The sequence below is a fragment of the Jaculus jaculus genome, chromosome 1 (genome assembly GCF_020740685.1).
Source record: "Jaculus jaculus isolate mJacJac1 chromosome 1, mJacJac1.mat.Y.cur, whole genome shotgun sequence".
Lineage (NCBI taxonomy): Eukaryota > Metazoa > Chordata > Mammalia > Rodentia > Dipodidae > Jaculus > Jaculus jaculus.
Genome location: NC_059102.1, coordinates 83,697,858 through 83,719,628, shown reverse-complemented (window position 1 = coordinate 83,719,628; position 21,771 = coordinate 83,697,858). Strand labels below are relative to the sequence as shown.

Sequence of the window (21,771 nt, the reverse complement as noted above, 5' to 3'; positions counted from 1 at the left end):
AGGACAACAGGGAAGAACTTGCTTCAGTAGCACATATACTAAAATTAGGATAACAGGAAGAATTCAGACTCTTCTGAAGGGGTATGAACGCTGAAGGAATGTCCTGTTCTTCAAAGTCGTCTTTATTTCCCCTGAGTTAACAGGTTGGTAGCCCCCCTGATACTACAGAGTATAACAAATGCAGGAAAGAGAAGGTCATTGAATTGTAACACCGTTTTGTTGTTTGGAAATGGCCCTGGGCTTGCTGGATTACCTACATGGAGGGCCAATACAGCCATGAGGATGAACCATGGGTTGCAGTGAAGACCCAATAGAGATGTCAGGACTATGGAATGGCTGCCAAGGAGACCTGCTGGCACCACGTAACATTTTCTGGGACTGAGTAGCATAGCTTGATGGGAGAAATTGGAACTTCAGAGATTCATTACTGGTTAGAATTATCAGACTTTAAGACTTTTCACTAACTAGGGCTAGAGGCCCAGGGACATCCATTCTCTCCATCTCTCTGGCTCTCTGTCAAATAAATAAATAAAATATTTATTTAAATTTTTTTAAAAAAAGACTTCACTAACTAGAGTTGTGGGACTTGGAGCTACAGAATTTTGATGTTTGCCCTGTTTACTTTAAATCTTGTATTGGCTCAATACGATACCCATCTTTTGCAGTGTGAATGTTTATTCTGTGCCATTTTGGTTTTTTGTTTTGTTTTTTTAGTATTATGGCTCAGTTAAAAGATCTTAGACTATGAAGATGTTTGAACATCAATAGGGCTGATAGAAACTATGGGGACATTTTTTAAAGTTGTTCTGAATACATTGCATTTTACACCATGTATGGTTACCAGTTTATGGGGACTAGGGACACAATGAGGTGGTTTGATTTAGGTGTCTCCCATAAACTTATGTGTTCTGAAAGCTAGGTCCTCAGCTGGTGGCAATTTAGGAATTGAAGCCTCCTGGAGACAGTGTTATTGTTGGGGATGGACATATAGGTATTATAGCCAGCTTCCCTTTGCCAGTATTTGGCACACTCTCCTGATGCTATTGTCCACCTCATGTTGGCCAGAAGATAATGTCCACCCTCTGCTCATGCCATCATTTTCCCATGCCATCATGGAGCTTCCCTTTGAGTCTGTAAGCCAAAATAAACACTTTCCTTGCACAAGCTGCTCTTGGTCAGGTCTGTCTTGATGTCTGTCAACCTGACTAGAAAAGGATCATAATGAGTTGAAGTCCACCCTGAGACTACAGAGTGAGTTCCAGGTCAGCCTGATCTAGAGTGTGATTCTACCTTGAAAAAAACTAAAAAACACCTGAGTCTATGGGAGATATACATTAAAACTACCACACTTGCCTAACACAGGAAAGGCTCTGGATTTAATACTCAACATCCGCCAAACAAAGGAAAAAGCTGGCGTGGTTGCACACACCTGAGTCGCAGCACTGTAGAGGTAGAGGTAGTGTAGTAGAAGAAAATGAACAAAGGAACATACCTGTGATCCTCTAAAACAGTTTCTTTCAAGCCAGGCATGGTGGCCCACGCCTTTAATCCCAGCACTCAGGAGGCAGAGGTAGAAGGATCACCTTGAGGTCAAAGCCACCCTGAGATTACATGGTGAATTCCAGGACAGCCTGAGCTAGAGTGAAACCCTACCTCGAAGAAACAAAAAAAAAAAAAAAAAAAAAATTTATTCTGTACAAGCTTTACCAGGGAAATAGCATGATCCTGAGTCGCCTCCCTATCTATGCAGCTGCACCCTGCTTATGTTAGCTGCTTAGTGCAGCCATAGGCACAAACGACCCTGAACAAACAAACACCTTTCTGTTCTATAGTTGTACTTTGTTGTTGTTGTTGTTTTGATTTTCAAGGTAAAGTCTCACTCAAGCCCAGACTGATCTGGAATTCACTATGTAGTCTCAGGGTGGCCTCGAAATCACAGCGATCCTCCTACCTCTGCCTCCCGAGTGCTGGAATTAAAGGTGTGCACCACCACGCCCAGGTGACATTTATACTTTGCTGATTTATTGCTAGGGAATTTTCTGGTTGTGCCTCAAAATCATGTAACCTTAGAAAGCCAGGCATGGTAGTGCACTCCTTTAATCCCAGCACTTGGGAGGCAGAGGTAGGAAGATCGCCATGAGTTTGAGACCACCCTGAGACTACATGGTGAATTCCATGTCAGCCTGAGCTACAGCAAGACCCCACCTTGAAAAATAAAAAATTAAAAAGGCTGGAGAGTTGGGTTAGCAATTAAGGTGTTTGCCTACAAAGCCAAAGGATCCCGGTTCGACTCTCCAGGACCCACATAAGCCAGATGCACAAAGGGGCACATGAATCTGGGGTTTGTTTGCAATGGCTGGAGGCCCTGATGCACCCATTTCCATTCTCTCTCAAATAAATAAAATATGTTTAAAAAATCCAAAAAAAAAGGGCTGGAGAGATGGCTTAGCGGTTAAGTGCTTGCCTGTGAAGCCTAAGGACCCCAGTTCAAGGCTCGATTCCCCAGGACCCACAGTTAGCCAGATGCACAAGGGAGCGCCTGCATCTGGAGTTCCTTTGCAGTGGCTGGAGGCCATGGAACACCCATTCTCTCTCTCTATCTGCCTCTTTCTCTCTGTGTCTGTTGCTCTCAAATAAATAAATAAAAATGAACAAAAAAAATTAAGAAATAAATAAAAATTAAAAAAGAAGCAAGCCAGGCATAGTGGCACATGCCTTTAACTGCACTCAGGAGGAAAAGGTAAAAGGATCCCTGTGAGTTCAAGGCCACCTTGAGACTACATCGTAAATTCCAGGTGAGCCTGGGCTAAAGTGAAACCCTACCTCAAAAAAAAAAAAAAAAAAATGTAACCTTAGAAACTTGTGACTCATCACTAATACAACAAATTCAAGATACCAAACTGCCTGCTATGCTATCTATAAAGCTCCCAAGCTATCACAGCTCAGTACTCAGGCTTTGAAGTTATTCACCTGAATCCATGTCAACATGAAAATTTTCTGATTTTCCACTCTGTCTCTGGTGCTGGTTCTGTGAGCCTTAGTTTCCTATATCAATAGGAGTATCACTGTGAGTTCGAAGCCAGCCTGGGACTACAGAGTGAGCTCCAGGTTAGCATGGGCTACAGAGAGAACCTACCTCAAGAAGAAAAAAAGAAAGAAAGAGAAAGAGAGAGAGAGAGAGAAAGGAAAGAAAGAAAGGAAAAAAAGGAAGAAAGGAAAGAAAGGAAAGGAAAGGAAAGGAAAGGAAAGGAAAGGAAAGGAAAGGAAAGGAAAGGAAAGGAAAGGAAAGGAAAGGAAAGGAAAGGAAAGGAAAGGAAAGGAAAGGAAAGGAAAGGAAAGGAAAGGAAAGGAAAGGAAAGGAAGGAAGGAAGGAAGGAAGGAAGGAAGGAAAAAAGAAAGAATTAATTGTCACTGAGGTAGGGTCTCACTCTAACCCAGGCTAACCTGGAATTCACCCTGTAGTCCTGGTTGGCCTCAACTCACAGTGATCCTCCTACCTCTGCCTCCCACATGCTGGATTAAAGATGTGCTATCATGCCCAGCTTGAACAGCCAGATTCATTCATTCATATATCATTCATATGTATGTATTTATTTAGGTTTTCTGGGGTAGGATCTCCCTCTAGCCCAAAGTGACCTGGAAATCACTATGTAGTCTCTGGCTGACCTCAAACTCAAGGTAACCCTCTTACCTCTGCTCCCAAGTACTGATAAAAGGGGCGTGTCATCATGCTTAGCTTAAAGTCAAGCTTTTGTTGTTGTTTTTGTTTTTGTTTTCAAGGTAGGGTCTTACTCTAGCCCAAGCTGACCTGGAATTCACTATGTAGTCTCAGGATGACCTCGAACTCATGGTGATGATCCTACCTCTACCTCCCAAGTGCTGGAATTAAAGGTATGCGCCACCACACTTGGCTAAAGTCAAGCTTCTTAATGGGATAAAACATTTCTAAATCTTACCTAATACATGACTTACATCAAAAATATACAAGAATTCTTTAAGCTCAATAATAAGGAAACAACTTAAGAATTGGCAAAGGGGGGGCCCAAGAGATGGCTTAGCAGGTAGGTATTTGGCTATGAGCCTAAGGACCCAGGTTCAACTCTTCAGAACCCATGTAAACCAGATGCACAAAGTGATACCTGTGTATAAGTGGCACACACACATCTGGAGTTCATTTGCAGTGGCTAAGTTCCTGGCACACCAATACTCTATCTCTCTCGCTTGCTCTCATAAATTAAAAATATTGGCAAAAGCAAGGCCCTTGCTTTCCCACCAGGAATAGATGGTAAGACCCTATTGCTGAAGATTCCACATACTTGAGCTTGCAAGGCCACTTAGAAATCCTGCTGGAACCTCCGTGTAGACTAGCTGACAGAAAGCTGGACGAAGCCATTCTGCATGCAGTTCAATGGGAGAAAGAAATCACCAGTGAAGATACTCAACAGTGGACATTGCAAGCCTTATATTTGGCCAGCCAGGCCAAATGAGCCAACGGGTGCAACAGTGACATGTCTGCCATAGTGGAAACCAACTGCCCTCGAAATGGACTGGTGGCCAGCTCCATGGGAAGGAATACATCCCTGATACTGAAAACTTAAAACAAGGGCAGTCATGAGCTGTAGGGGTGTAACATCTACTGTTGTCTGAGTAAATGTATATACTATGCTTACCAAACTGCCCAGTAAGTACTTCTCTAAATGTTCTTACCCTTATATTAATGCTACCCTCACTTTTGGTAGAGAATCTTCTCTTTTCAGACGGAAATGACCTTGGGATGACTCAGAAGGCATCATGGTGCATGGAAAGAAGTGACTGAAGTGCTTAGTACTGCAATATCTCTATCACACCTTCCAAGGCTCAGGGTCTATTGTGAAGAGGTGGCTGAAAAAAATGTAACAGCCAAAGGAAGGGTAGGACTTCTTACAATGTGCTCCTCTCAGACACAAAATGGCCTGGATATCCATGACCTCACAGTGCCTGACACTACCTACACAAGACCATCATAAGAGGAAGAAAAGATAATGACATCAAAATAAAAGAAAGGCTGATTGAGATGGGGAGAATGGAGTTTCAAAGGGGAAAGTGGGGGGATGGAGGGTATTACCATGGGATATTTTTTTATAATCATGGAAGTTGTTAATAAAAAAATATTTTTGAAGAAAAAAATTAAAATAAGAGTCAGGTGTGATGGTGCACTCCTTTAATCTCAGCACTCGGGAGACTGAGATTGGAGGATCACCATCAGTTCGAAGCCACCCTGAGACTACAGAGTGAATTCCAGTTTAGCCTGGACTAGAGCAAGACCCTACCTCGAAAAAAAAACAAAAAAAAAATTAAAAGACAGCAGGATGTAGTATCGCATGCTTGTAGTGGCAACATTAAGAGTTTGAGGTAAGAGAATCTAAGTAAGTTTGGGGGCTGTAGAGATGGCTTAACAGTTAAGGCACTTACCTGCAAAGCCTAAGGGCATAGGTTTGATTCCCCAGTACTCATGTGTTGCAATCAAGTTTTCACTGCTGGCAGAAAACACCTGTGGTGGTTTGATTCAGGTGTCCCCCATAAACTTAGGTGTTGTGAATGCTAGGTTCCCAGCTGATGGATATTTGGGAATTAATGCCTCCTGGAGGGAGTGTATCATTGGGGGCGGGCTTATGGTCTTTATAGCCAGTTTCCCCATGTCAGTGTTTGGCACACCCTCCTGTTGCTGTGGTCCACCTTCTGTTGGCCAGGGGGTGATGTCCACCCTCTGCTCATGCCATCGTTTTCCCCTGCCATCGTGGAGCTTCCCCTCGAGCCTGTAAGCCAAAATAAACCTCTTTTTCCCAGAAGCTGCTCTTGGTTGGGTGATTTCTACCAGCAATGCGAACCAGACGGCAACAACACCCAAGAGTAGCTTGTGGGGGAAAAAAGGTTTAATTTGGCTTCCAGATCAGAGGGGAAGCTCCATAATGGCAAGGGAAAATGATGGTAGAAGCAATATCATCATGGCCAACATCAGATGGACAACAGCAATAGGAGAGTATGCCTAACACTGGCAAGCGGAAGCTGGCTGCAGGGCATGCTGGCACAAATCTTTAATCCCAGCACTCAGGTGGCAGAGGTAGGAGGATCGCCATGAGTTCAAGGCCACCCTGAGATTACATAGTGAATACCAGGTCACCCTGGGCTAGAGTGAAACCCTACATTAAAAAACAACAAAAAAAGAGGAAGCTGGCTATAATACCCATAAGGTCACCCCCAACAATACACTGCCTCCAGGAGACTTTAATTCCCAATTTGCCATCAGCTAGGGAACTAGCAATCAGAAAATAGAAGTTTATGGGGGACACCTGTATCAAACCACCACACCATATAAGCCATATGCACACGATGATGCATGCATCTGGAGTTTGTTTGCAGTGGCTAGAGACCCTGGCATGTACATTTTCTCTTTCTCTCTCTCTCTCTCTCTCTCTCCCTCCCCCCTCACTCCTTCCCTCCTTCTATCTGCCTCTTTCTCTCTCTGTGTTAAATAAGTAAATAAATAAATAAATGTGAGTTTGGGGCCAGCCTTGAGATACAGAGTGAGTTCCAGGTCAGCCTAGGCTAATGTGAGACCTAACCTCTAACAAAAGAAAGAAGCCAGACACAGAAAACTTACACAATGCATGACTTCACTGATGGGAGGTGTTCAGAAAAATAAAGCTATAGATATATAAAGTATGTCAGTAATAAGAAAATTTAAATGACTGTTCAGATTTTAGAATTATGACAAAGATATAGTTATTAAATGCAGGCCTGGTGGCACATGCCTTTAGTCCCGGCACTCAAGAGGCAAAGGTAGGAGGATTGCTGTGAATTTGTTGCCAACCTGGGACTACAGAGTTCCAGGCCAGCCTGGGCTAGAATAAGACCCTACCTTAAAAAAAAAACACCAAAAAAGGGGAAGAGCTGAAAAGATGGCTTAGCTGTTAAGGTACTTGCATTCAAAGCCTAACAAGCCCAGTTTGATTCCCCAGTACCCACAAACTGGCACATAAAGTTGGGAGTGATGGCACACACCTTTATTCTCAGCACTCAGGAAGCAGAGGTAGGAGGATCACCATGAGTTCGAGGCCACCCTGAGACTACACAGTGAATTCCAGGTCAGCCTGGACTAGAGTGAAACCCTACCTAGAAAAAAAAAAAAAGGCACATAAATCTGGAGTTTGTCTGAAGCACCTGGGGGTCCTATAATGCCCATTCTCATTCTAATTTTCATTCATATTCCTTCTCTCTCTCCTCTCTCTCCCTCCCTCTCTCTCTTCCTCTCCCTCTCCCCCCATCTCTGTCTTCCTTGGATAAATAAAATACTTTACAAAAAAGAATAGGCATGGTGGTGCACACCTTTAATCCCAGCACTGGGGAGGCAGAGGTAAGAGGATCACTGTGAGTTTGAGGCCACCCTGAGACTACATTGTGAATTCCAGGTGAGCCTGGGCTAGAGTGAAACCCTACCTCAAACCCCCCCAGAAAAAGAAGAAGAAAAAATAAATAATAATTTTAGCCGGGTGTGGTGGTGCATGCCTTTAATCCCAGCACTTGAGAGGCAGAGGTAAGAGGGCTGCTGTGAGTTCGAGGCCATGCTGAGACTACAGAGTGAATTTCAGGTCAGCCTGGGCTAGAGTGAGACCCTACCTCGAAAAAACAAAAAATAATAATAATAATAAAATAAATAAAATTTTTAAATATACTTACTATGTAGGCTGGAGAGATTGCTCAGTGGCTAAAGGTATTTGTTACAAAGCCTGATGGCCTGGATTTAATTTCCCAGTACCCACCTAAAATCCAGATGCACAAAGTGGTACATGCATCTGGAGTTTCTTTGCAGTAACAAGAGGTCCTGGCATGCCCATTCTCTCACTCTTTCTCAGGAACAAAAATGTTTTTCTTTTTTTGCTTTTTCAAGGTAGGGTCTCACTCTAGCCCAGACTGACCTGGAATTCACTATCTACTCTCAGGGTGATCTCAAGCTCACTTGATTCACCTATCTGTCTCCTGAGGGCTGACATTAAAGGTATGTGCCACAATGCCCAGCTTAAATAAAATATTTTAAATATATATAGGCTGGAGAGATGGGTTAGCAGTTAAGGCACTTTCCTGAAAAGCCAAAGGACCCAGGTTCAATTCTCCAGGAACCACATAAGCAAGATGTGCAAGGTAGTGCATGTATCTGGAGTTCCTTTGCAACAGCTGGATGCCCTGGAACACCCATCCTCTATTTGTCTCTTTCTCACTCTCAAATAAATAAATATTTTAAATATATATATATATTTATAGTTATGTAAAACATTCCAGGCATGGTGGCACACACCTTTAATCTCAGCACTTGGGAGGCAGAGGTAGAAAGTTGTGAGTTCAAGGTCAGCCTGAGACTAGATAGTAAACTCCAGGCAGAAGCTGGTTACTCAAAAGACCCTACCTCAAAAAAAAATAAAAACTGCTGGGGGTGATGGTGCACGCCTTTAATCCCAGCACTCAGGAGGTAGAGGTAGAGGATCACTGTGAGTTTGAGGCCACTGAGACTACATAGGGAATTCCAGGTCAGCTTGGGCTAGAGTGAGACCTTGCCTCAAAAACAAAATAACAGGCCCAGCTTGGTAGCACATGTCTTCAATCCCAGTACTTGGGAGGCTGAAGTAAGAGGACTGCTGTAAATTCAAGGCCAGCATGAGACTACAAGTAAATTCAAGGTCAGCTTGGGTTACAGCAAAACACTACCTAGAAAAAAAAAAAAAAATAGTACAAACATCTATTGATAATTCCCACATAAACTAAGATATATAATAAAGAATGAAATACAATCACAATTTTAAAATATGTATTTCTATTGATCAATATATATTGATATTTTCATAAGAAAAAGTCTGAAGAAATACTTTCCAAATTATCAATCATTAACTCTAAGATTACATAGACACACACATACACACAGTCTCTGAGTATTTCTGAAACTAAGTATGAAAGTATTCAGTACCAGGGATGGAATACCTTCCAGTGAGTTGTTGGCCAGGGAGGTCCCTGGTGCCCCTAAAATGTTACAGGCTATTGCCAAGGCTCTTGGTTTCCCACCAGGAATAAATGATAATATCCTATTGCTGAAGATTCATATGACTGGGCTGCAAGGTCACTGAGAAATCAAATTGGGGCTGAACTGAAAACCTCCTCCCTGTAGACCAGCTGACAGAAAGCTGGAATAATCTGTGCTGCATTAAGCCCTATGGGAGACAGAACCATCAGTGGTGAAAACAGTGGACACTACAAGCCCCAAGTTTTGCCAGCCAGGCCAAATGAGCCAATGGGTGCAATAGTGGCATATCTGTTATGGGGGAAACCAACCGCTCTCTAATTGGATTGGAGATCCGCTCCACAGGAGGGAATACATACCTGATACTGAAAGCCCTAGGGATGAGCCCTAGGGATGACTCAGAAGGTACACTGGTGCTGAGAGTAGTGACAGAGAAGTGCTTAGCACTGAAACATCTCTATCACACCTTCCAAGGCTCCAGGTACATTGCGGAAGAGGTGGTGGAAAGAATCTAAAAGCCAAAGGAAGGGTTTAGGACTCCTTACAACGCACTCTTCCAGACACAAAATGGCCTGGATATCCATGACTTTGCAGTGCCCAACACTACCTACACAAGACCATCATAATAGGAGGAAAAGATGATATCAAATGAAATAGAGATTGATTGAGAGGGGAAGGAAATATGATGGAGAATGGAGTTGCAAAGGCAAAGTGGGGAGGAGGGATTACCAGGGTTTATTGTCTATAATTATAGAAGCTGTAAATCAAAAAATAAAAATAACGATGGGCATGAGCAAAGCAATCCTCATACCTCTGCCTCCCAAGTGCTAGGATTAAAGGTGTGTGTCACCACACCTGGCTTAGAATACATTTTAAACACTTTTTTAATTTATTTGAGAGAGAAAGCCATCTCTCCAGCCTATTAGAATACATTTTATTTTAAACGGAATATAAAAAAAAAAAAAAAGCTGGAGAGGTGGCTTAGCAATTAAGACACTTGTCCACAAAGCCAAAGAACCTAGGTTCAATTCCCCAGGACCCACATAAACCTGATGCACAAGGTAGCACACATGTCTAGAGTTCATTTGCAGTGGCTGGTGCACTCATTCTCTTTCTATCTGCCTCTCTCTCTCTCTCTCTCTTTCTCTCTCTCTCTCTCTCTCTCTCTCTCTCTCTCTCTAATTATTTATTTATTTATTTATTTATTTAAGAGAAATTATGAGTATGCCAGGGCCTCCTGCCACTTTGTACATTTGGCTTTACAGGGGTACTGGGGAATCTATCCTGGGCCATGAGGCTTAGAAGCAAATGCCTTTAGCCATTAAGACATCTCTCTAGCCCTCTCACAAACAAATAAATAAATAAATATTTTTTAAATATTATATTATTTATTTAGTTGGGAGAGAGAAAAATAAGGGGGTAGAGAGACAGAGAATGGACACATCAGAGCCTCCAGTCACTGCAAACTCCAGACGTATGCGCCACTTTATGCATCTGACTTACGTGGGTCCTGGGGAAACAAACATGCGTCCTTTGGCTTTGCAATCAAGTGCCTTAACCACTAAACTATCTCTCCAGCCCAATAACATATTTTTTTAAAAACTGGGGTGGAGAGATGGCTCTGCAATTAAGGCACTTGCCTGCAAAACCTGGTGGCCTAGGTCCGATTCCCCAGTACTCAGGCATACCCATTCATTTTCTCCCTCCCTCCCTCCCTCTCTCTCTCTCTCTCTCTCTCTCTCTCTCTCTCTCTCTCTCTCTCTCTCTCTCTCTGCTTGAAAATAAATTAATAAAATAATAAAAATAAAAACACCATACAACAAACTATAACCCCAAATGTTTTATTTTGAGATTAAGCAGTTATTACTCACTTCTGTGACTAGAAAAGTTCTAAGCATTTAGTGTGTGTGTGTGTTTGTGTGTGTGTGTGTGACAGGCTCTCAGTATGTAGCCCTGGCTGGCCTAGAACCCACTATGTAGTCCAGGCTAGCATTAAACTTACAGAGATCTACTTCACTACCTCCCAAGTATGGGATTACAGGCGTGAACCACCACACCAACTACTTTTATTCACTGTACTCACTTTCTTGTAAACCACACTTAGAAAAAAACTACACTTTCCAAAGTAGTCTTGTTTTGTGTTATAGACACCACCTACCAGAGGTAAATGAAATAAAAATAAGCAACTTACCCAAAGGCAAAAAAAATACATGGTTATAAAAAAAAAAAAGATGAACCACAGCAATAAGATGACACTTCTTTTTTTTAAATTAAATTTATTTATTCATTTGAAATCAGAGACAGAGCGAGAGAAGTGAGACAGAAAGAGAGAAAATGGGCACACCAAGGCCTCTAGCCACTGCAAACAAACTTCAGATACATGTGCCCTTGTGCATCTGGCTTACATGGGTTCTGAGGATTCAAATCTGGGTCCTTTGGCTTCACAGGCAAACGCCTTAACTGCTAAGCCATTTCTCCAGCCCCAGATAACACTTCTTGAAATGCACTCTAAAAGATAACTATTGAAAGAACAGAGAGCAAAGGAAGAAAAATCTAAGAGAATTCTTAAGCAGAAGCCATGAATTAGAGCAGCAGCAATGAAGCAAGACTGAAAGCCACTGAGATTATGGTACAAAACAATAAAAACAGAGCTGGACATGGTGGTGCACACCTTTAATCCCAGCACTCAGGAGGCAGAAGTAGGAGTGAGTTCAAGGCTACCCTGAGACCACATAGTGAATAAGGTCAGGCTGGGCTAGAGCAAAACCCAACTTTAAAAAAAAAAAAAAAAAAAAGGCTGGAAAGATTGCTTAGTGGTTAAGGCACATGCCTGCAAAGCCTAAGGACCTATGTTTGACTCTCAAGATCCCACATAAGCCAGACATACAAAGGTGAGGCAAGTGCAAGGTCCCACATGCCCCCTAGGTGGCGCAAGCATCTGGAGTTTGATTTAGTGGCTGAGGCCCTGGTGCACCAATTCATTCTCATTCTCATTCTCTCTCTCTCTCTCTCTCCCTCTCTCTAAAATAAAAATTATAAATTTTTTAAAATTAAAAAAACCAGAGCTGGAGAAATGGCTTAGCCATTAAAGCACAGTGGGTGTAGGCCCTAGTGAGTCCATTCATTTCGCATTCTCTCTCATAAACAAATTAAATTCTTAAAGGGGCTGGAAAAATGGCTCAGCAGTTACAATGCTTGCTCACGAAGTTTAAGAATATATGTGCATGGGGAGGTAATATGATGGAGAATGGAATTTCAAAGGAGAAAGTGGGGGGGAGGGAGGGAATTAACATGGGATATTTTTTTATAATCATGGAAAATGCTAATAAAAATTTTAAAAAAATAAAATTAAAAAAATACAATTAAAATTAAAAAAAAAAAGAATATATATGCAATTCCCCCGTGCCCACATTAGACAGATGCACAAGGTGGCACATGTGTCTGGAGTTTGTTTGGCTGGAGGCCCTGGCACACCCATTCTCACTATCTGCTTCTTCCTCTCTCTCTTTCAAATAAATAAATATTTTTTAATTTTAAAAAAAAGTCATAACTAGGCCAGGCATGATGGCACACACCTTTAATCCCAGCACTCAGGAGACAGAGATAGGAGGGTCACTGTGAGTTTGAGGTCAGCATGAGCTAGAATGAAACCCTACCTCGAAAATCCAAAAAAAAGGGCTGGAGGCATGGCTTAGTGACTACGGCACTTGCCTGCAAAGCTCCAGGACCCAGGTTTGATTCCCTAAGACCCATATAAGCCACATGCACAAGATGGCACATGCTTCTGGGGTTTGTTTGCAGCAGCTGAAGACCCTGGCACACCCATATTGATATTCTTTCCCTCTCTCTCTAATATAAAAATAAAATTTAAAAATTAAGAAAAAAAGACAGAGCCAGGGGTGGTGGCACACGCCTTTAATTCCAGCACTCAGGAGGCAGAGGTAGGAGGATTGCCCTGAGTCTCAGGTAATCCTGAGACTACATAGTTACTTCCAGGTCAGCCTGGACAAAGTAAGATCCTACCTCAAAAGAAAAAAAAAAAAAAAAAAGCTGTGTGTGGTGGCGCCCACCTTTAATCCCAGCACTCAGGAGGCAGAGGTAGGAGGATCACTGAGTACGAGGCCACCCTGAGACTACACAGTGAATTCCAGGTCAGCCTGGACTACAGTGAAACTCTACCTCGGGGGGGGGGGGGGGGGGGAAGGAAGGGAGAGAGGGAGGGAGGGAGGGGAGGAAAGGGCAGGAGAGGGAAGAAGGAAGAGGAGGAGGAAGAAGGAAGAAGTTAGAAGGAACAGCAGCAGCAGCTGGAGAGATGGCTTAGCAGTTAAGGCACTTGCCCACGAAGCCAAAGGACCCAGGTTTGACTCCCCAGGACCTATGTAAGCCAGATACACAAAGTGGTGCATGCATCTGGAGTTTGTTTGCAGCAGCTGAAAACCCTGGCTCACCTTTTCTCTCTCCCTCTATCTGCCTGTTTCTCTTTCTTTCTCTCTCTCTCCCTCTCTGTCAAATAAATAAAATTAAACTAAAAAAAAGTAGAAATACAAGCAAGAATCTAGATTATTGGAAAAGAATCAGCAACTGTCCAGTGTCTGTAGAAAGTTCAGACTCATGAGTTCTGTGACCCAAGTTAACAAGGGAGTACAGCAGTACCAGGGTCTCTAAATCTAGCAAATAAAGTACCTGCTGCCCAAGTCCCAAGACTTTTCTATTTCTTTGATCATCCCATAATAATTCTTACAATTAGCTCCATCATCTTACTTCACCTTTTCATGGCAATCAAAGGCACTTTCTGTGGCTAGGAAAATGGCTCAGTGGTTATAAGTGCTTGCAAAGCCTACTGGCCCAGGTTCAATTCCCCCAGACATCTATATAAAGCCAGATGAGTATTCATTTGTGGCAGCAAAAGAACCTGGCATACCAAAACACACATGTACACATGCAAAAAAAGTAAACCAGAAAGGAAAATCAATTTCAAATGAAAAGACCAAAGGCTTACCTTTGGGCATCCCCTGCAGTGGTATTACTTGAAGTGCTTACACTCATAGTAAGTCTTCCAAATTTTTTCAAAACACCCAACTGTTTCTTAATGATATACTTCCTTACAGATGTCTATGATTTACAGGATAGATGGACTCGAGTCTGTTAACATAATAATAAAACAGAAATTTTATACTTGAGACAGAAAGGCTAAATGACTTGCCCAAGACTAGCCACCTATTAAGGATACTGAAGGAGAAGTACTAGCACTCAAAATTTTTTTTTTTTTTCTGAAGTAGTCTCACTCTAGCCCAGGCTGACCTTAACTCACTTTTTTTTTTAATTTTTGTTTGTTTATTTTTACTTATTTATTTGAGAGTGACAGCCAGAGAGAGAGTGAGAAACAGAGAGAGAGAGAGAGAAAGAGAGACAGAGATAGAGCACGGGCGCGCCAGGGCTTCCAGCCACTGCAAACGAACTCCAGATGCATGTGCCCCCTTGTGCATCTAGCTAACGTCAGTCCTGGGGAATCGAGCCTCAAACCGAGGTCCTTAGACTTCACAGGCAAGCGCTTAACCGCTAAGCCATCTCTCCAGCCCTACAACTCACTCTTTAGTTGGAGGCTGGCCTTGACTCACAGCAATCCTACTACCTCTGCCTCCCAACTGCTGGGACTAAAGACATGTGCCACCACAACAGACTCAATTTTTAAAATATTTTTATTTATTTGCAGAGAGAGATGGAGAGGAAGAATGGGTGTGACAGAGCCTGCACCCACTGCAAATGAATTCCAGATGCATGCACCACTTTGTGCATCTGGCTTCATATGGGTACTGAAAACTGAACCCAGGTCATTGGGCATTGCGGACAAGTGCCTTAACCACTGAGCAATCTCTCCAGTCCTAAACTTTTTTTTTTTTTTTTTTTTTTTTTTGATTTTTCAAGGTACAGTCTTACTATAGCCCAGGCTGACCTGGAATTCACTCTGTAGTCTCAGGGTGGCCTCGAACTCAAGGAAATTGATTCTCCTACCTCTGCCTCCTTGTACTGGGATTAAAGGTATGTACCACCATGCCCAGCTCAACTTTTTTTCATTATTTTGTTTTTGTTTTTTGAGGTAGGGTCTCACTCTAGTCCAGGCTGATCTGAAATTTGCTATGTAGTCTCAGGGTGGCCTCAAACTCGTGGTGATCCACCTACTTCTGCCTTCCGAATGCTGGGATTAAAGGCGTGCACCACCACGCCCAGCAAATTTTTTGTTACTATTTTATGAGAATAAGAGAGAGGGAGAAAGGGAGAGATAGAAATACAATGGGCATGAGCAGGGTCTGAAGCCACTGCAAACCAACTCCAGACACATGAGCCATCTTGTACATCTGGCTTCACGTGGGTACTGGGGAACTGAACCTGGGTCCTTTGACTTTTGCTGACAAGCATCTTAACAGCTAAGCCATCTCTCTAGCCCTTAATTTTTTTTTTTTAATTTGTTTTTCAAGGTAGGGTCTCCCTCTAGCCCAGGCTGACCTAGAGTTCACTATAGTTTTAGGCTGGCCTCAAACTCATGGTGATTCTCCTACCTGTGCCCACCTGCCCCGACCCAGTTGAGTGCTGTGACTAAAGTTGTGCTACCATGCCTGGTGTGCCCTCGAATTTTTTTTTTTTTTTTTTTTTTTTTTGGTTTTTCGAGGTAGGGTCTCACTCTAGCCTAAGCTGACCTGGATTTCAGTATGGAGTCTCAGGGTGGCCTCGAATCAAATTTTTTAAAAATATTTTTATTTATGTATTTGAGATAGACAGAGAAAAAAACACAGAGTAAATATGGGTGCACCAAAATCTCCTGCAAAACAACTCTAGATGCATGTGTGCACCTGGATTTATGTGAGTACTGGAGAATCAAATCCAGTCATCAGGCTTTGCATGCAAATGCCTTTAATCACCAGCCATCTCTCCAGACCTCAGTCAAATTATTTTGGGTACAGAGTCTCAAAATCTTACAATCCTACCACCATACTCTGAAAGATTCAGTCCCAAAAACACTGCCTTCAAAATTGAAGGAAAGTTAGACTCTAGAAGAAATGGACTTTTGCAAATTTAAGAGTAACATCCATCAGGTGTAGTGGCACACACCTTTAATCCCAGCACTTGGAAGGCAGAGAGAGGAGAATCATTGTGAGTCCATGGCTACCCTGAGACTACATAGTGAATTCCAGGTCAGCCTAGGCTACAGCGAGACCCCACCTAAAAAAAAAAAAAAAAAAAAAAAAGGTCACATATAGGGGCTGGAGAGATGGCTTGGTAGTTAAAAGGCACTTACTTGCAAAGTCTGGTAACCTGAATTCAATTCCCCATTACCTACATAAAGCAAGATGCACAAAGTGGCACATACATCAGGAGTTCATATGCAGTGGCAAGAGGACACTCCCCCACCAATCACAAATAAATGAATTAATGAATAAATAAATATCTTTTAAGAATGCAGCTATATACAGATGACTGGGCTTCTGCATGAGAATGAAAATACTTAGTAGCAGAGGCCAGTAAGTTAAAAAGGAGACATAAAGGGTAGAGAAAGGAAGAGGGGAGGATACTTAATAGGTTGATATTGTATATATGTAATTACAATGATTGTAATGGGGAGGTAATATGATGGAGAATGGAATTTCAAATGGGAAAGTGTGGGGGTGGGGAGGGAGGGAATTACCATGGGATATATTTTATAATCATGGAAAATGTTAATAAAAATTTAAAAAAATTTTTAAAAAATAATAATAAAAAAAAAGAATGCAGCTATACAACCATGTTTATTGCAGCTCAATTTATAATAGCTGGGAAATGGAACCAGCCTAGATGTCCCTCAACAGATGAGTGGATAATGAAGATGTGGCACATTTATACAATGGAGTTCTACTCAGCGGTAAAGAAAAATGAAGTTATGAAATTTGCAGAAAAATGGATGGACCTGGAAAGGATTATACTAAGTGAGGAAACCCAGGCCCAGAAAGCCAAGCGCCACATGTTCTCTCTCATATGTGGATCCTAGCTACAGATGATTGGGCTTCTGCATGAGCATGAAAATACTTAGTAGCAGAGGCCAGTAAGGTAAAAAGGAGACATAAAGGGAAGAGAAAGGAAGGGAGGAGGATACTTAATAGGTTGATATTGTATATATGTAATTATAATGATTGTAATGGGGAGGTAATATGATGGAGAATGGAATTTCAAATGGGAAAGTGTGAGGGTGGGGAGGGAGGGAATTACCATGGGATATATTTTATAATCATGGAAAATGTTAATAAAAATTAAAAAAAAATAAAAAACAAAAAGAATGCAGCTATAGGCTGGAGATGGCTTAACAGTTAAGGCACTTTCCTGCAAAGCCAAAGAACCTAGGTTCAATTCCCCAGGACCCATGTAAGCCACAAGGTAGCACATGCATCTGGAGTTCATTTGCAGTAGCTAAAGGGCCCTGGTATACCCATTCTATCTGCCTCTTTCCCTTTCTTTCAAATAAATAAACAGTTTTAAGAAGATGCAGCCAAACATGGTGGCACATGCCTTTAATCCCAGCACTCGGAGGCAGAGGTAGGAAGACTGTTAAAGAGTTTGAGGCCACCCTGAGAATACACAGTGAATTCCAGGTCGGCCTGGGTTAGAGTGAGACCTTACCTCAAAAAATAAAAAAACTTAAAAAATTGCACATATGAGGGCTGGAGAGATGGCTCAGCAGTCAGGGAGCTTGCCTGCAGAGCCTGATGACCTAGGTGCAATTCCCCAGTCCCACATAAAGCCAGATGCACAGGGTGGCAATTGCATAAGGAATTCATTTGCATAAGCTGGAGGCCATGGTATTCCCATTCTCTCCCTGTCTTTTTCTTTTTTTCCTCTCTCGCTCTCTCTTCTCTCTCTGCTTGCAAATAAATTTTAAAAAATTAAATGAACATATGTTAAGTTTCTATGTGAAAATACTTAAAAGACATATACATACAAACTCCATAAAGTGTGTATTGCATTTGGCACAAAAGCCCCCAACAGAGCTCCACTTACCTCCTGGGAAAAGTACTTTAGATAAGAGGTATGGGTCACTGACTGGTAGGGCACTTGCCTAATAGGCACAAATTCCTGGGTTTGACTCCCATTACTACACACTAAATAATAGACAAACTTTTAAAACATTGTATTATTACAACCTTAATAACAGCAGATTTGTTTTACCTTGGGAAGAAAAGCATACAGAAAGAGAGAATTTAACTAATTTTAATAAGGTTATTTTGAGAAAACTAAACTGAAGAGATGGCCTGAGTTACTTCAGTACTGTTAACAGCTGATTATTCTCTAGGCAGAATGTGGCTTCTAGATGGAGCTCAGTTTCCAAATCATTCATACAGATAATGTGTTAAGCAAGCAACCCCCACTATCTTCACCCCCCCTTCTTTTTTTCAAGGTAGGGTCTCACTATAGCCCAGGCTGATCTGGAATTTACTATGTAGTCTCAGGGTGGCCTTGAACTCATGGTGATCTCCTACCTCTGCCTCCCAAGGGCTGAGATTAAAGGTGGCACCACCACAGTCAGCTAGTGTTTCTTTATTATGTAATGCCCCCCCCCCCCTTGACCAGGAACAACTTGTGCCTTGCTTCTATGGCAAAGGCAATGAAGAGAAACTGCCATAATTATGTACTCTTAGAAGCCAGAAGTGTGCCTCAGTGGCAGAGTGCCTGGGTGACATACACAGGGCTGTGGGTTCAATGTTCAACACTGGAAGGAAAAAAAAAAAAACTACTCTTATCAGACTGACTTCAGCCGTGTTTGTTCAAGAAAAATGCACCCATAGCCTCTAGGTTGTAATCATGTCTAGAAAAATCCCTAAGCACACAGCACACCTGTTCCTTTCAAGACTTTATCAGGTACTTCATGGTTGCTGGGACATATCCAACTTTCAGATTACAGTTCCAAAGTCTACCATGTTAGGGAAAGCCTGGCAGCGCAGGTGGCAGCATCATGCCATCACTGCAGCAGGTAGGAAGTAGAGAGAGCTGCAAGTAGGGCGGGGCTGCACCTGCTCAAGGCCTGCTTGGGGAAAGACCCACTTCCTGCAGGTTCCACAATCTTCCTAAATCGCACCACCACTGAGGATTAAGTTATTCAAGCACATGAGTTTAAGGGGGAGAGTTTAAATTCACACCACCACAAAGACTGATACAAATCAACTGGACAGGTGATCAGGAACCAGGCTTCAGTAATCATGTAACACCCCAACCCAACCAAGGTTTATTTCTCTTACTAAAAGACAAAAAGCACAGAATTGTTAAGCCGGCCTTTCATGAAGGCTAGGGAAGATGGCTGGGTGGTTAAAGGTGCTTGCTTGCAAAGCCCAATGGCCCAGCTTCAATTGCCCAGGACACACACAAAGCCAGATGCAGAAAGAGGTGCATGCTTCTGGAGTTTATTGCAGTAGCAGGAGGCCTTGGCACACCCAATCTATCTATCTCTATCTCTCTCTCTCCCCAAATAATAATAATTTTATTTTTAATTTTAATTTTTAATTATTATTTTTAAAAGATGGTCTTAGGCCAGACGTGGTGGCGCACGCCTTTAATCCCAGCACTCAGAGGGGAGGGGGCAGAGGTAGGAGGACTGCTGTGAGTTCGAGATCACCCTGAGACTCCATAGTGAATTCCAGGTCAGTGTGAGCTGAAGTAAGACTCTACCTTGAAACAAACAAAAAAGAGAGCTGCAGAGATGGCTTAGCGGTTAAGCGCTTGCCTGTGAAGCCTAAGGACCCTGGTTTGAGGCTTGATTCTCCAGGACCCACGTTAGCCAGATGCACAAGGGGGCACACACATCTGGAGTTCGTTTGCAGTGGCTGGAGGCCCTGGAGCGCCCATTCTCTCTCTATCTATCTATCTGCCTTTTTCTCTCTCTGTCAGTCTCAAATAAATAAAGAAAAAAAAATTAAAATAAATAAATAAATAAAAATGAACAAAAAAAAAATTTTTTTTTAAAGATGGCCTTAGAAGGGTATGGTGGTACACACCTTTAATCCCAGCACTTGGGAGGCAGAGGTAAGAGGATCACTGTGAATGTGAGTCCACCCTGAGACTACACAGTGAATTCCAGGTCAGCCTGGGCTAGAGTGAGACCTTACCTCAAAAGAACAAATTAGCCGGGCATGGTGGCTCATGCCTTTAATCCCAGCACTCTGGAGGCAGAGGTAGGAGGATTACAGTGATTTCGAGGCCACCCTGAGAATACAGAGTGAATTTCAGGTCAGCCTGGGCTAGAGTGACACCCTACCTTGATATCCCCCCCAAAATAAAAATAAAAATAAAATAAATAAACAGGCAGTCTTTCATTATAGTAATCTTGGTTTTGATGGTTTACCAAATAATCTTTTTTCTTAGCTCAATACTACTCTTCAATTCAACAAGCCCATTTCAAGTGGAGCGGAAGGAAACTTGAATTCCCTAATAATACATCCATCATTTTTTCATGATGTAGTGCTGCGTCCATTAGTAACCACACCTATGTAGGGAGTTTCTATCAGCAGTTACATATTTCACCATTCAAAATCGTGGAGATAGCTGGGCATGGTGGCACACACCTCTAATCCAAGCGCTGGGGAAGCAGAGGTAAAATTGCTACTAGAGTGTTCCTACCTCGAAAAACCAAAAAAGAAAAGGCATGGAGATGCGGCTCAGCACATGCCTAAAGTTCTGGTCCAACTCCAAGTAACTCTCTCCTTCCCCAGAAAAAGACCTATGAATTAAAAGGGATGTGTGATTCCTTTCAAAAAAACAAAAATAGGATTAAGTCAAAGAGGTTGAGTTTAATTTTTTTTAATAAAATTATTTATTTTTGTTTTGTTTTGTTTTTCAAGGTAGGGTCTCGCTCTAGTCCAGGCTGACCTGGAATGCACTCTTTAGTCTCAGGGTGGCCTTGAACTCAAGGCGATCCTCCTACTTTGGCTGGGATTAAAGGCAGGCGCCACCACACCCAGCTTTAAATAAAAGTCTTTGAATTGAGACTTCAGAGATCAAGCCCATTGTCGTTATCTGATATATAAGTAATCTAATGCCCAGGGAAGGTTGGGTGATCTGCCTGTCACTCAGGAGTAATACAGAAAGTTAGAGGAAGAGCACTCCAAAAGAAATTAAGAGAAAAAGGGAGAGAGGGGAAGGGAGGGAGAGGACTCTTCACTTTTCCTAACACCGGGGTGGATTCGTTATTTCTTCTGCGTTTCACCAAACAAACAAACAAACAAAAATATCGTTTCCTGCTCTACCACTGTTTGGTTGTTACTAGGCACCATTAAGTAAAACAAGTAACAAACCAGCAGGATCTTTTCTACAAGTTATGAGAACTATAAAACATCGATGTGTAAGATTAGAAGGCGCTGGACATTAAGAGTTTTCTAACAAAACAATGGATTTGCCTAGGATAAATATCTTAATGGAATAAATACTACGGGGGGGGGAGGGGAGAATGGCATCGCTTCTAAAGAAAATGTACTTTTTTTTTTTTTAAAGGTAGGGTCTCGCTGTAATCCAGGCTGTCCTCGAACTCACGGACGTCCTACCTTTGCCTCCCCAGCGCTGGGATTAAGAGCGTACACCAGCACGCCCGGCGAAAATGTACATTTAAAAAAAACAAAAGCTCGCAGATGACTTTCCAGAGCGCTGGAGGGCGGGCTCAAGGGGCCGAAACCCGCGAGTGGTGCGCGGCGGGCCGAGAGGGGCTTGGGGAAGGG

General features: G+C 42.4%; 1 protein-coding gene across 5 annotated transcripts in view; it reads right to left on the bottom strand.

The window, feature by feature from the left end:
- Positions 1-21,771, bottom strand: part of Ccdc171 (coiled-coil domain containing 171) — a 553,592-nt gene that overhangs the window by 531,669 nt on the left and 152 nt on the right. For 4 of the 5 annotated variants that reach the window (XM_045160091.1, XM_045160110.1, XM_045160100.1 and 1 more), the window contains exons 1-2: positions 21,601-21,735; positions 14,046-14,188 (exon numbers count right to left, since the gene is read on the bottom strand). In XM_045160091.1, the coding sequence (XP_045016026.1) occupies positions 14,046-14,092 (47 nt within the window). In that variant the 5' untranslated portion in view covers positions 14,093-14,188; positions 21,601-21,735. Of the gene's footprint in view, positions 1-14,045; positions 14,189-21,600; positions 21,736-21,771 lie in introns of those variants that run through there. The other variant, XM_045160095.1, reaches the window with a different exon arrangement.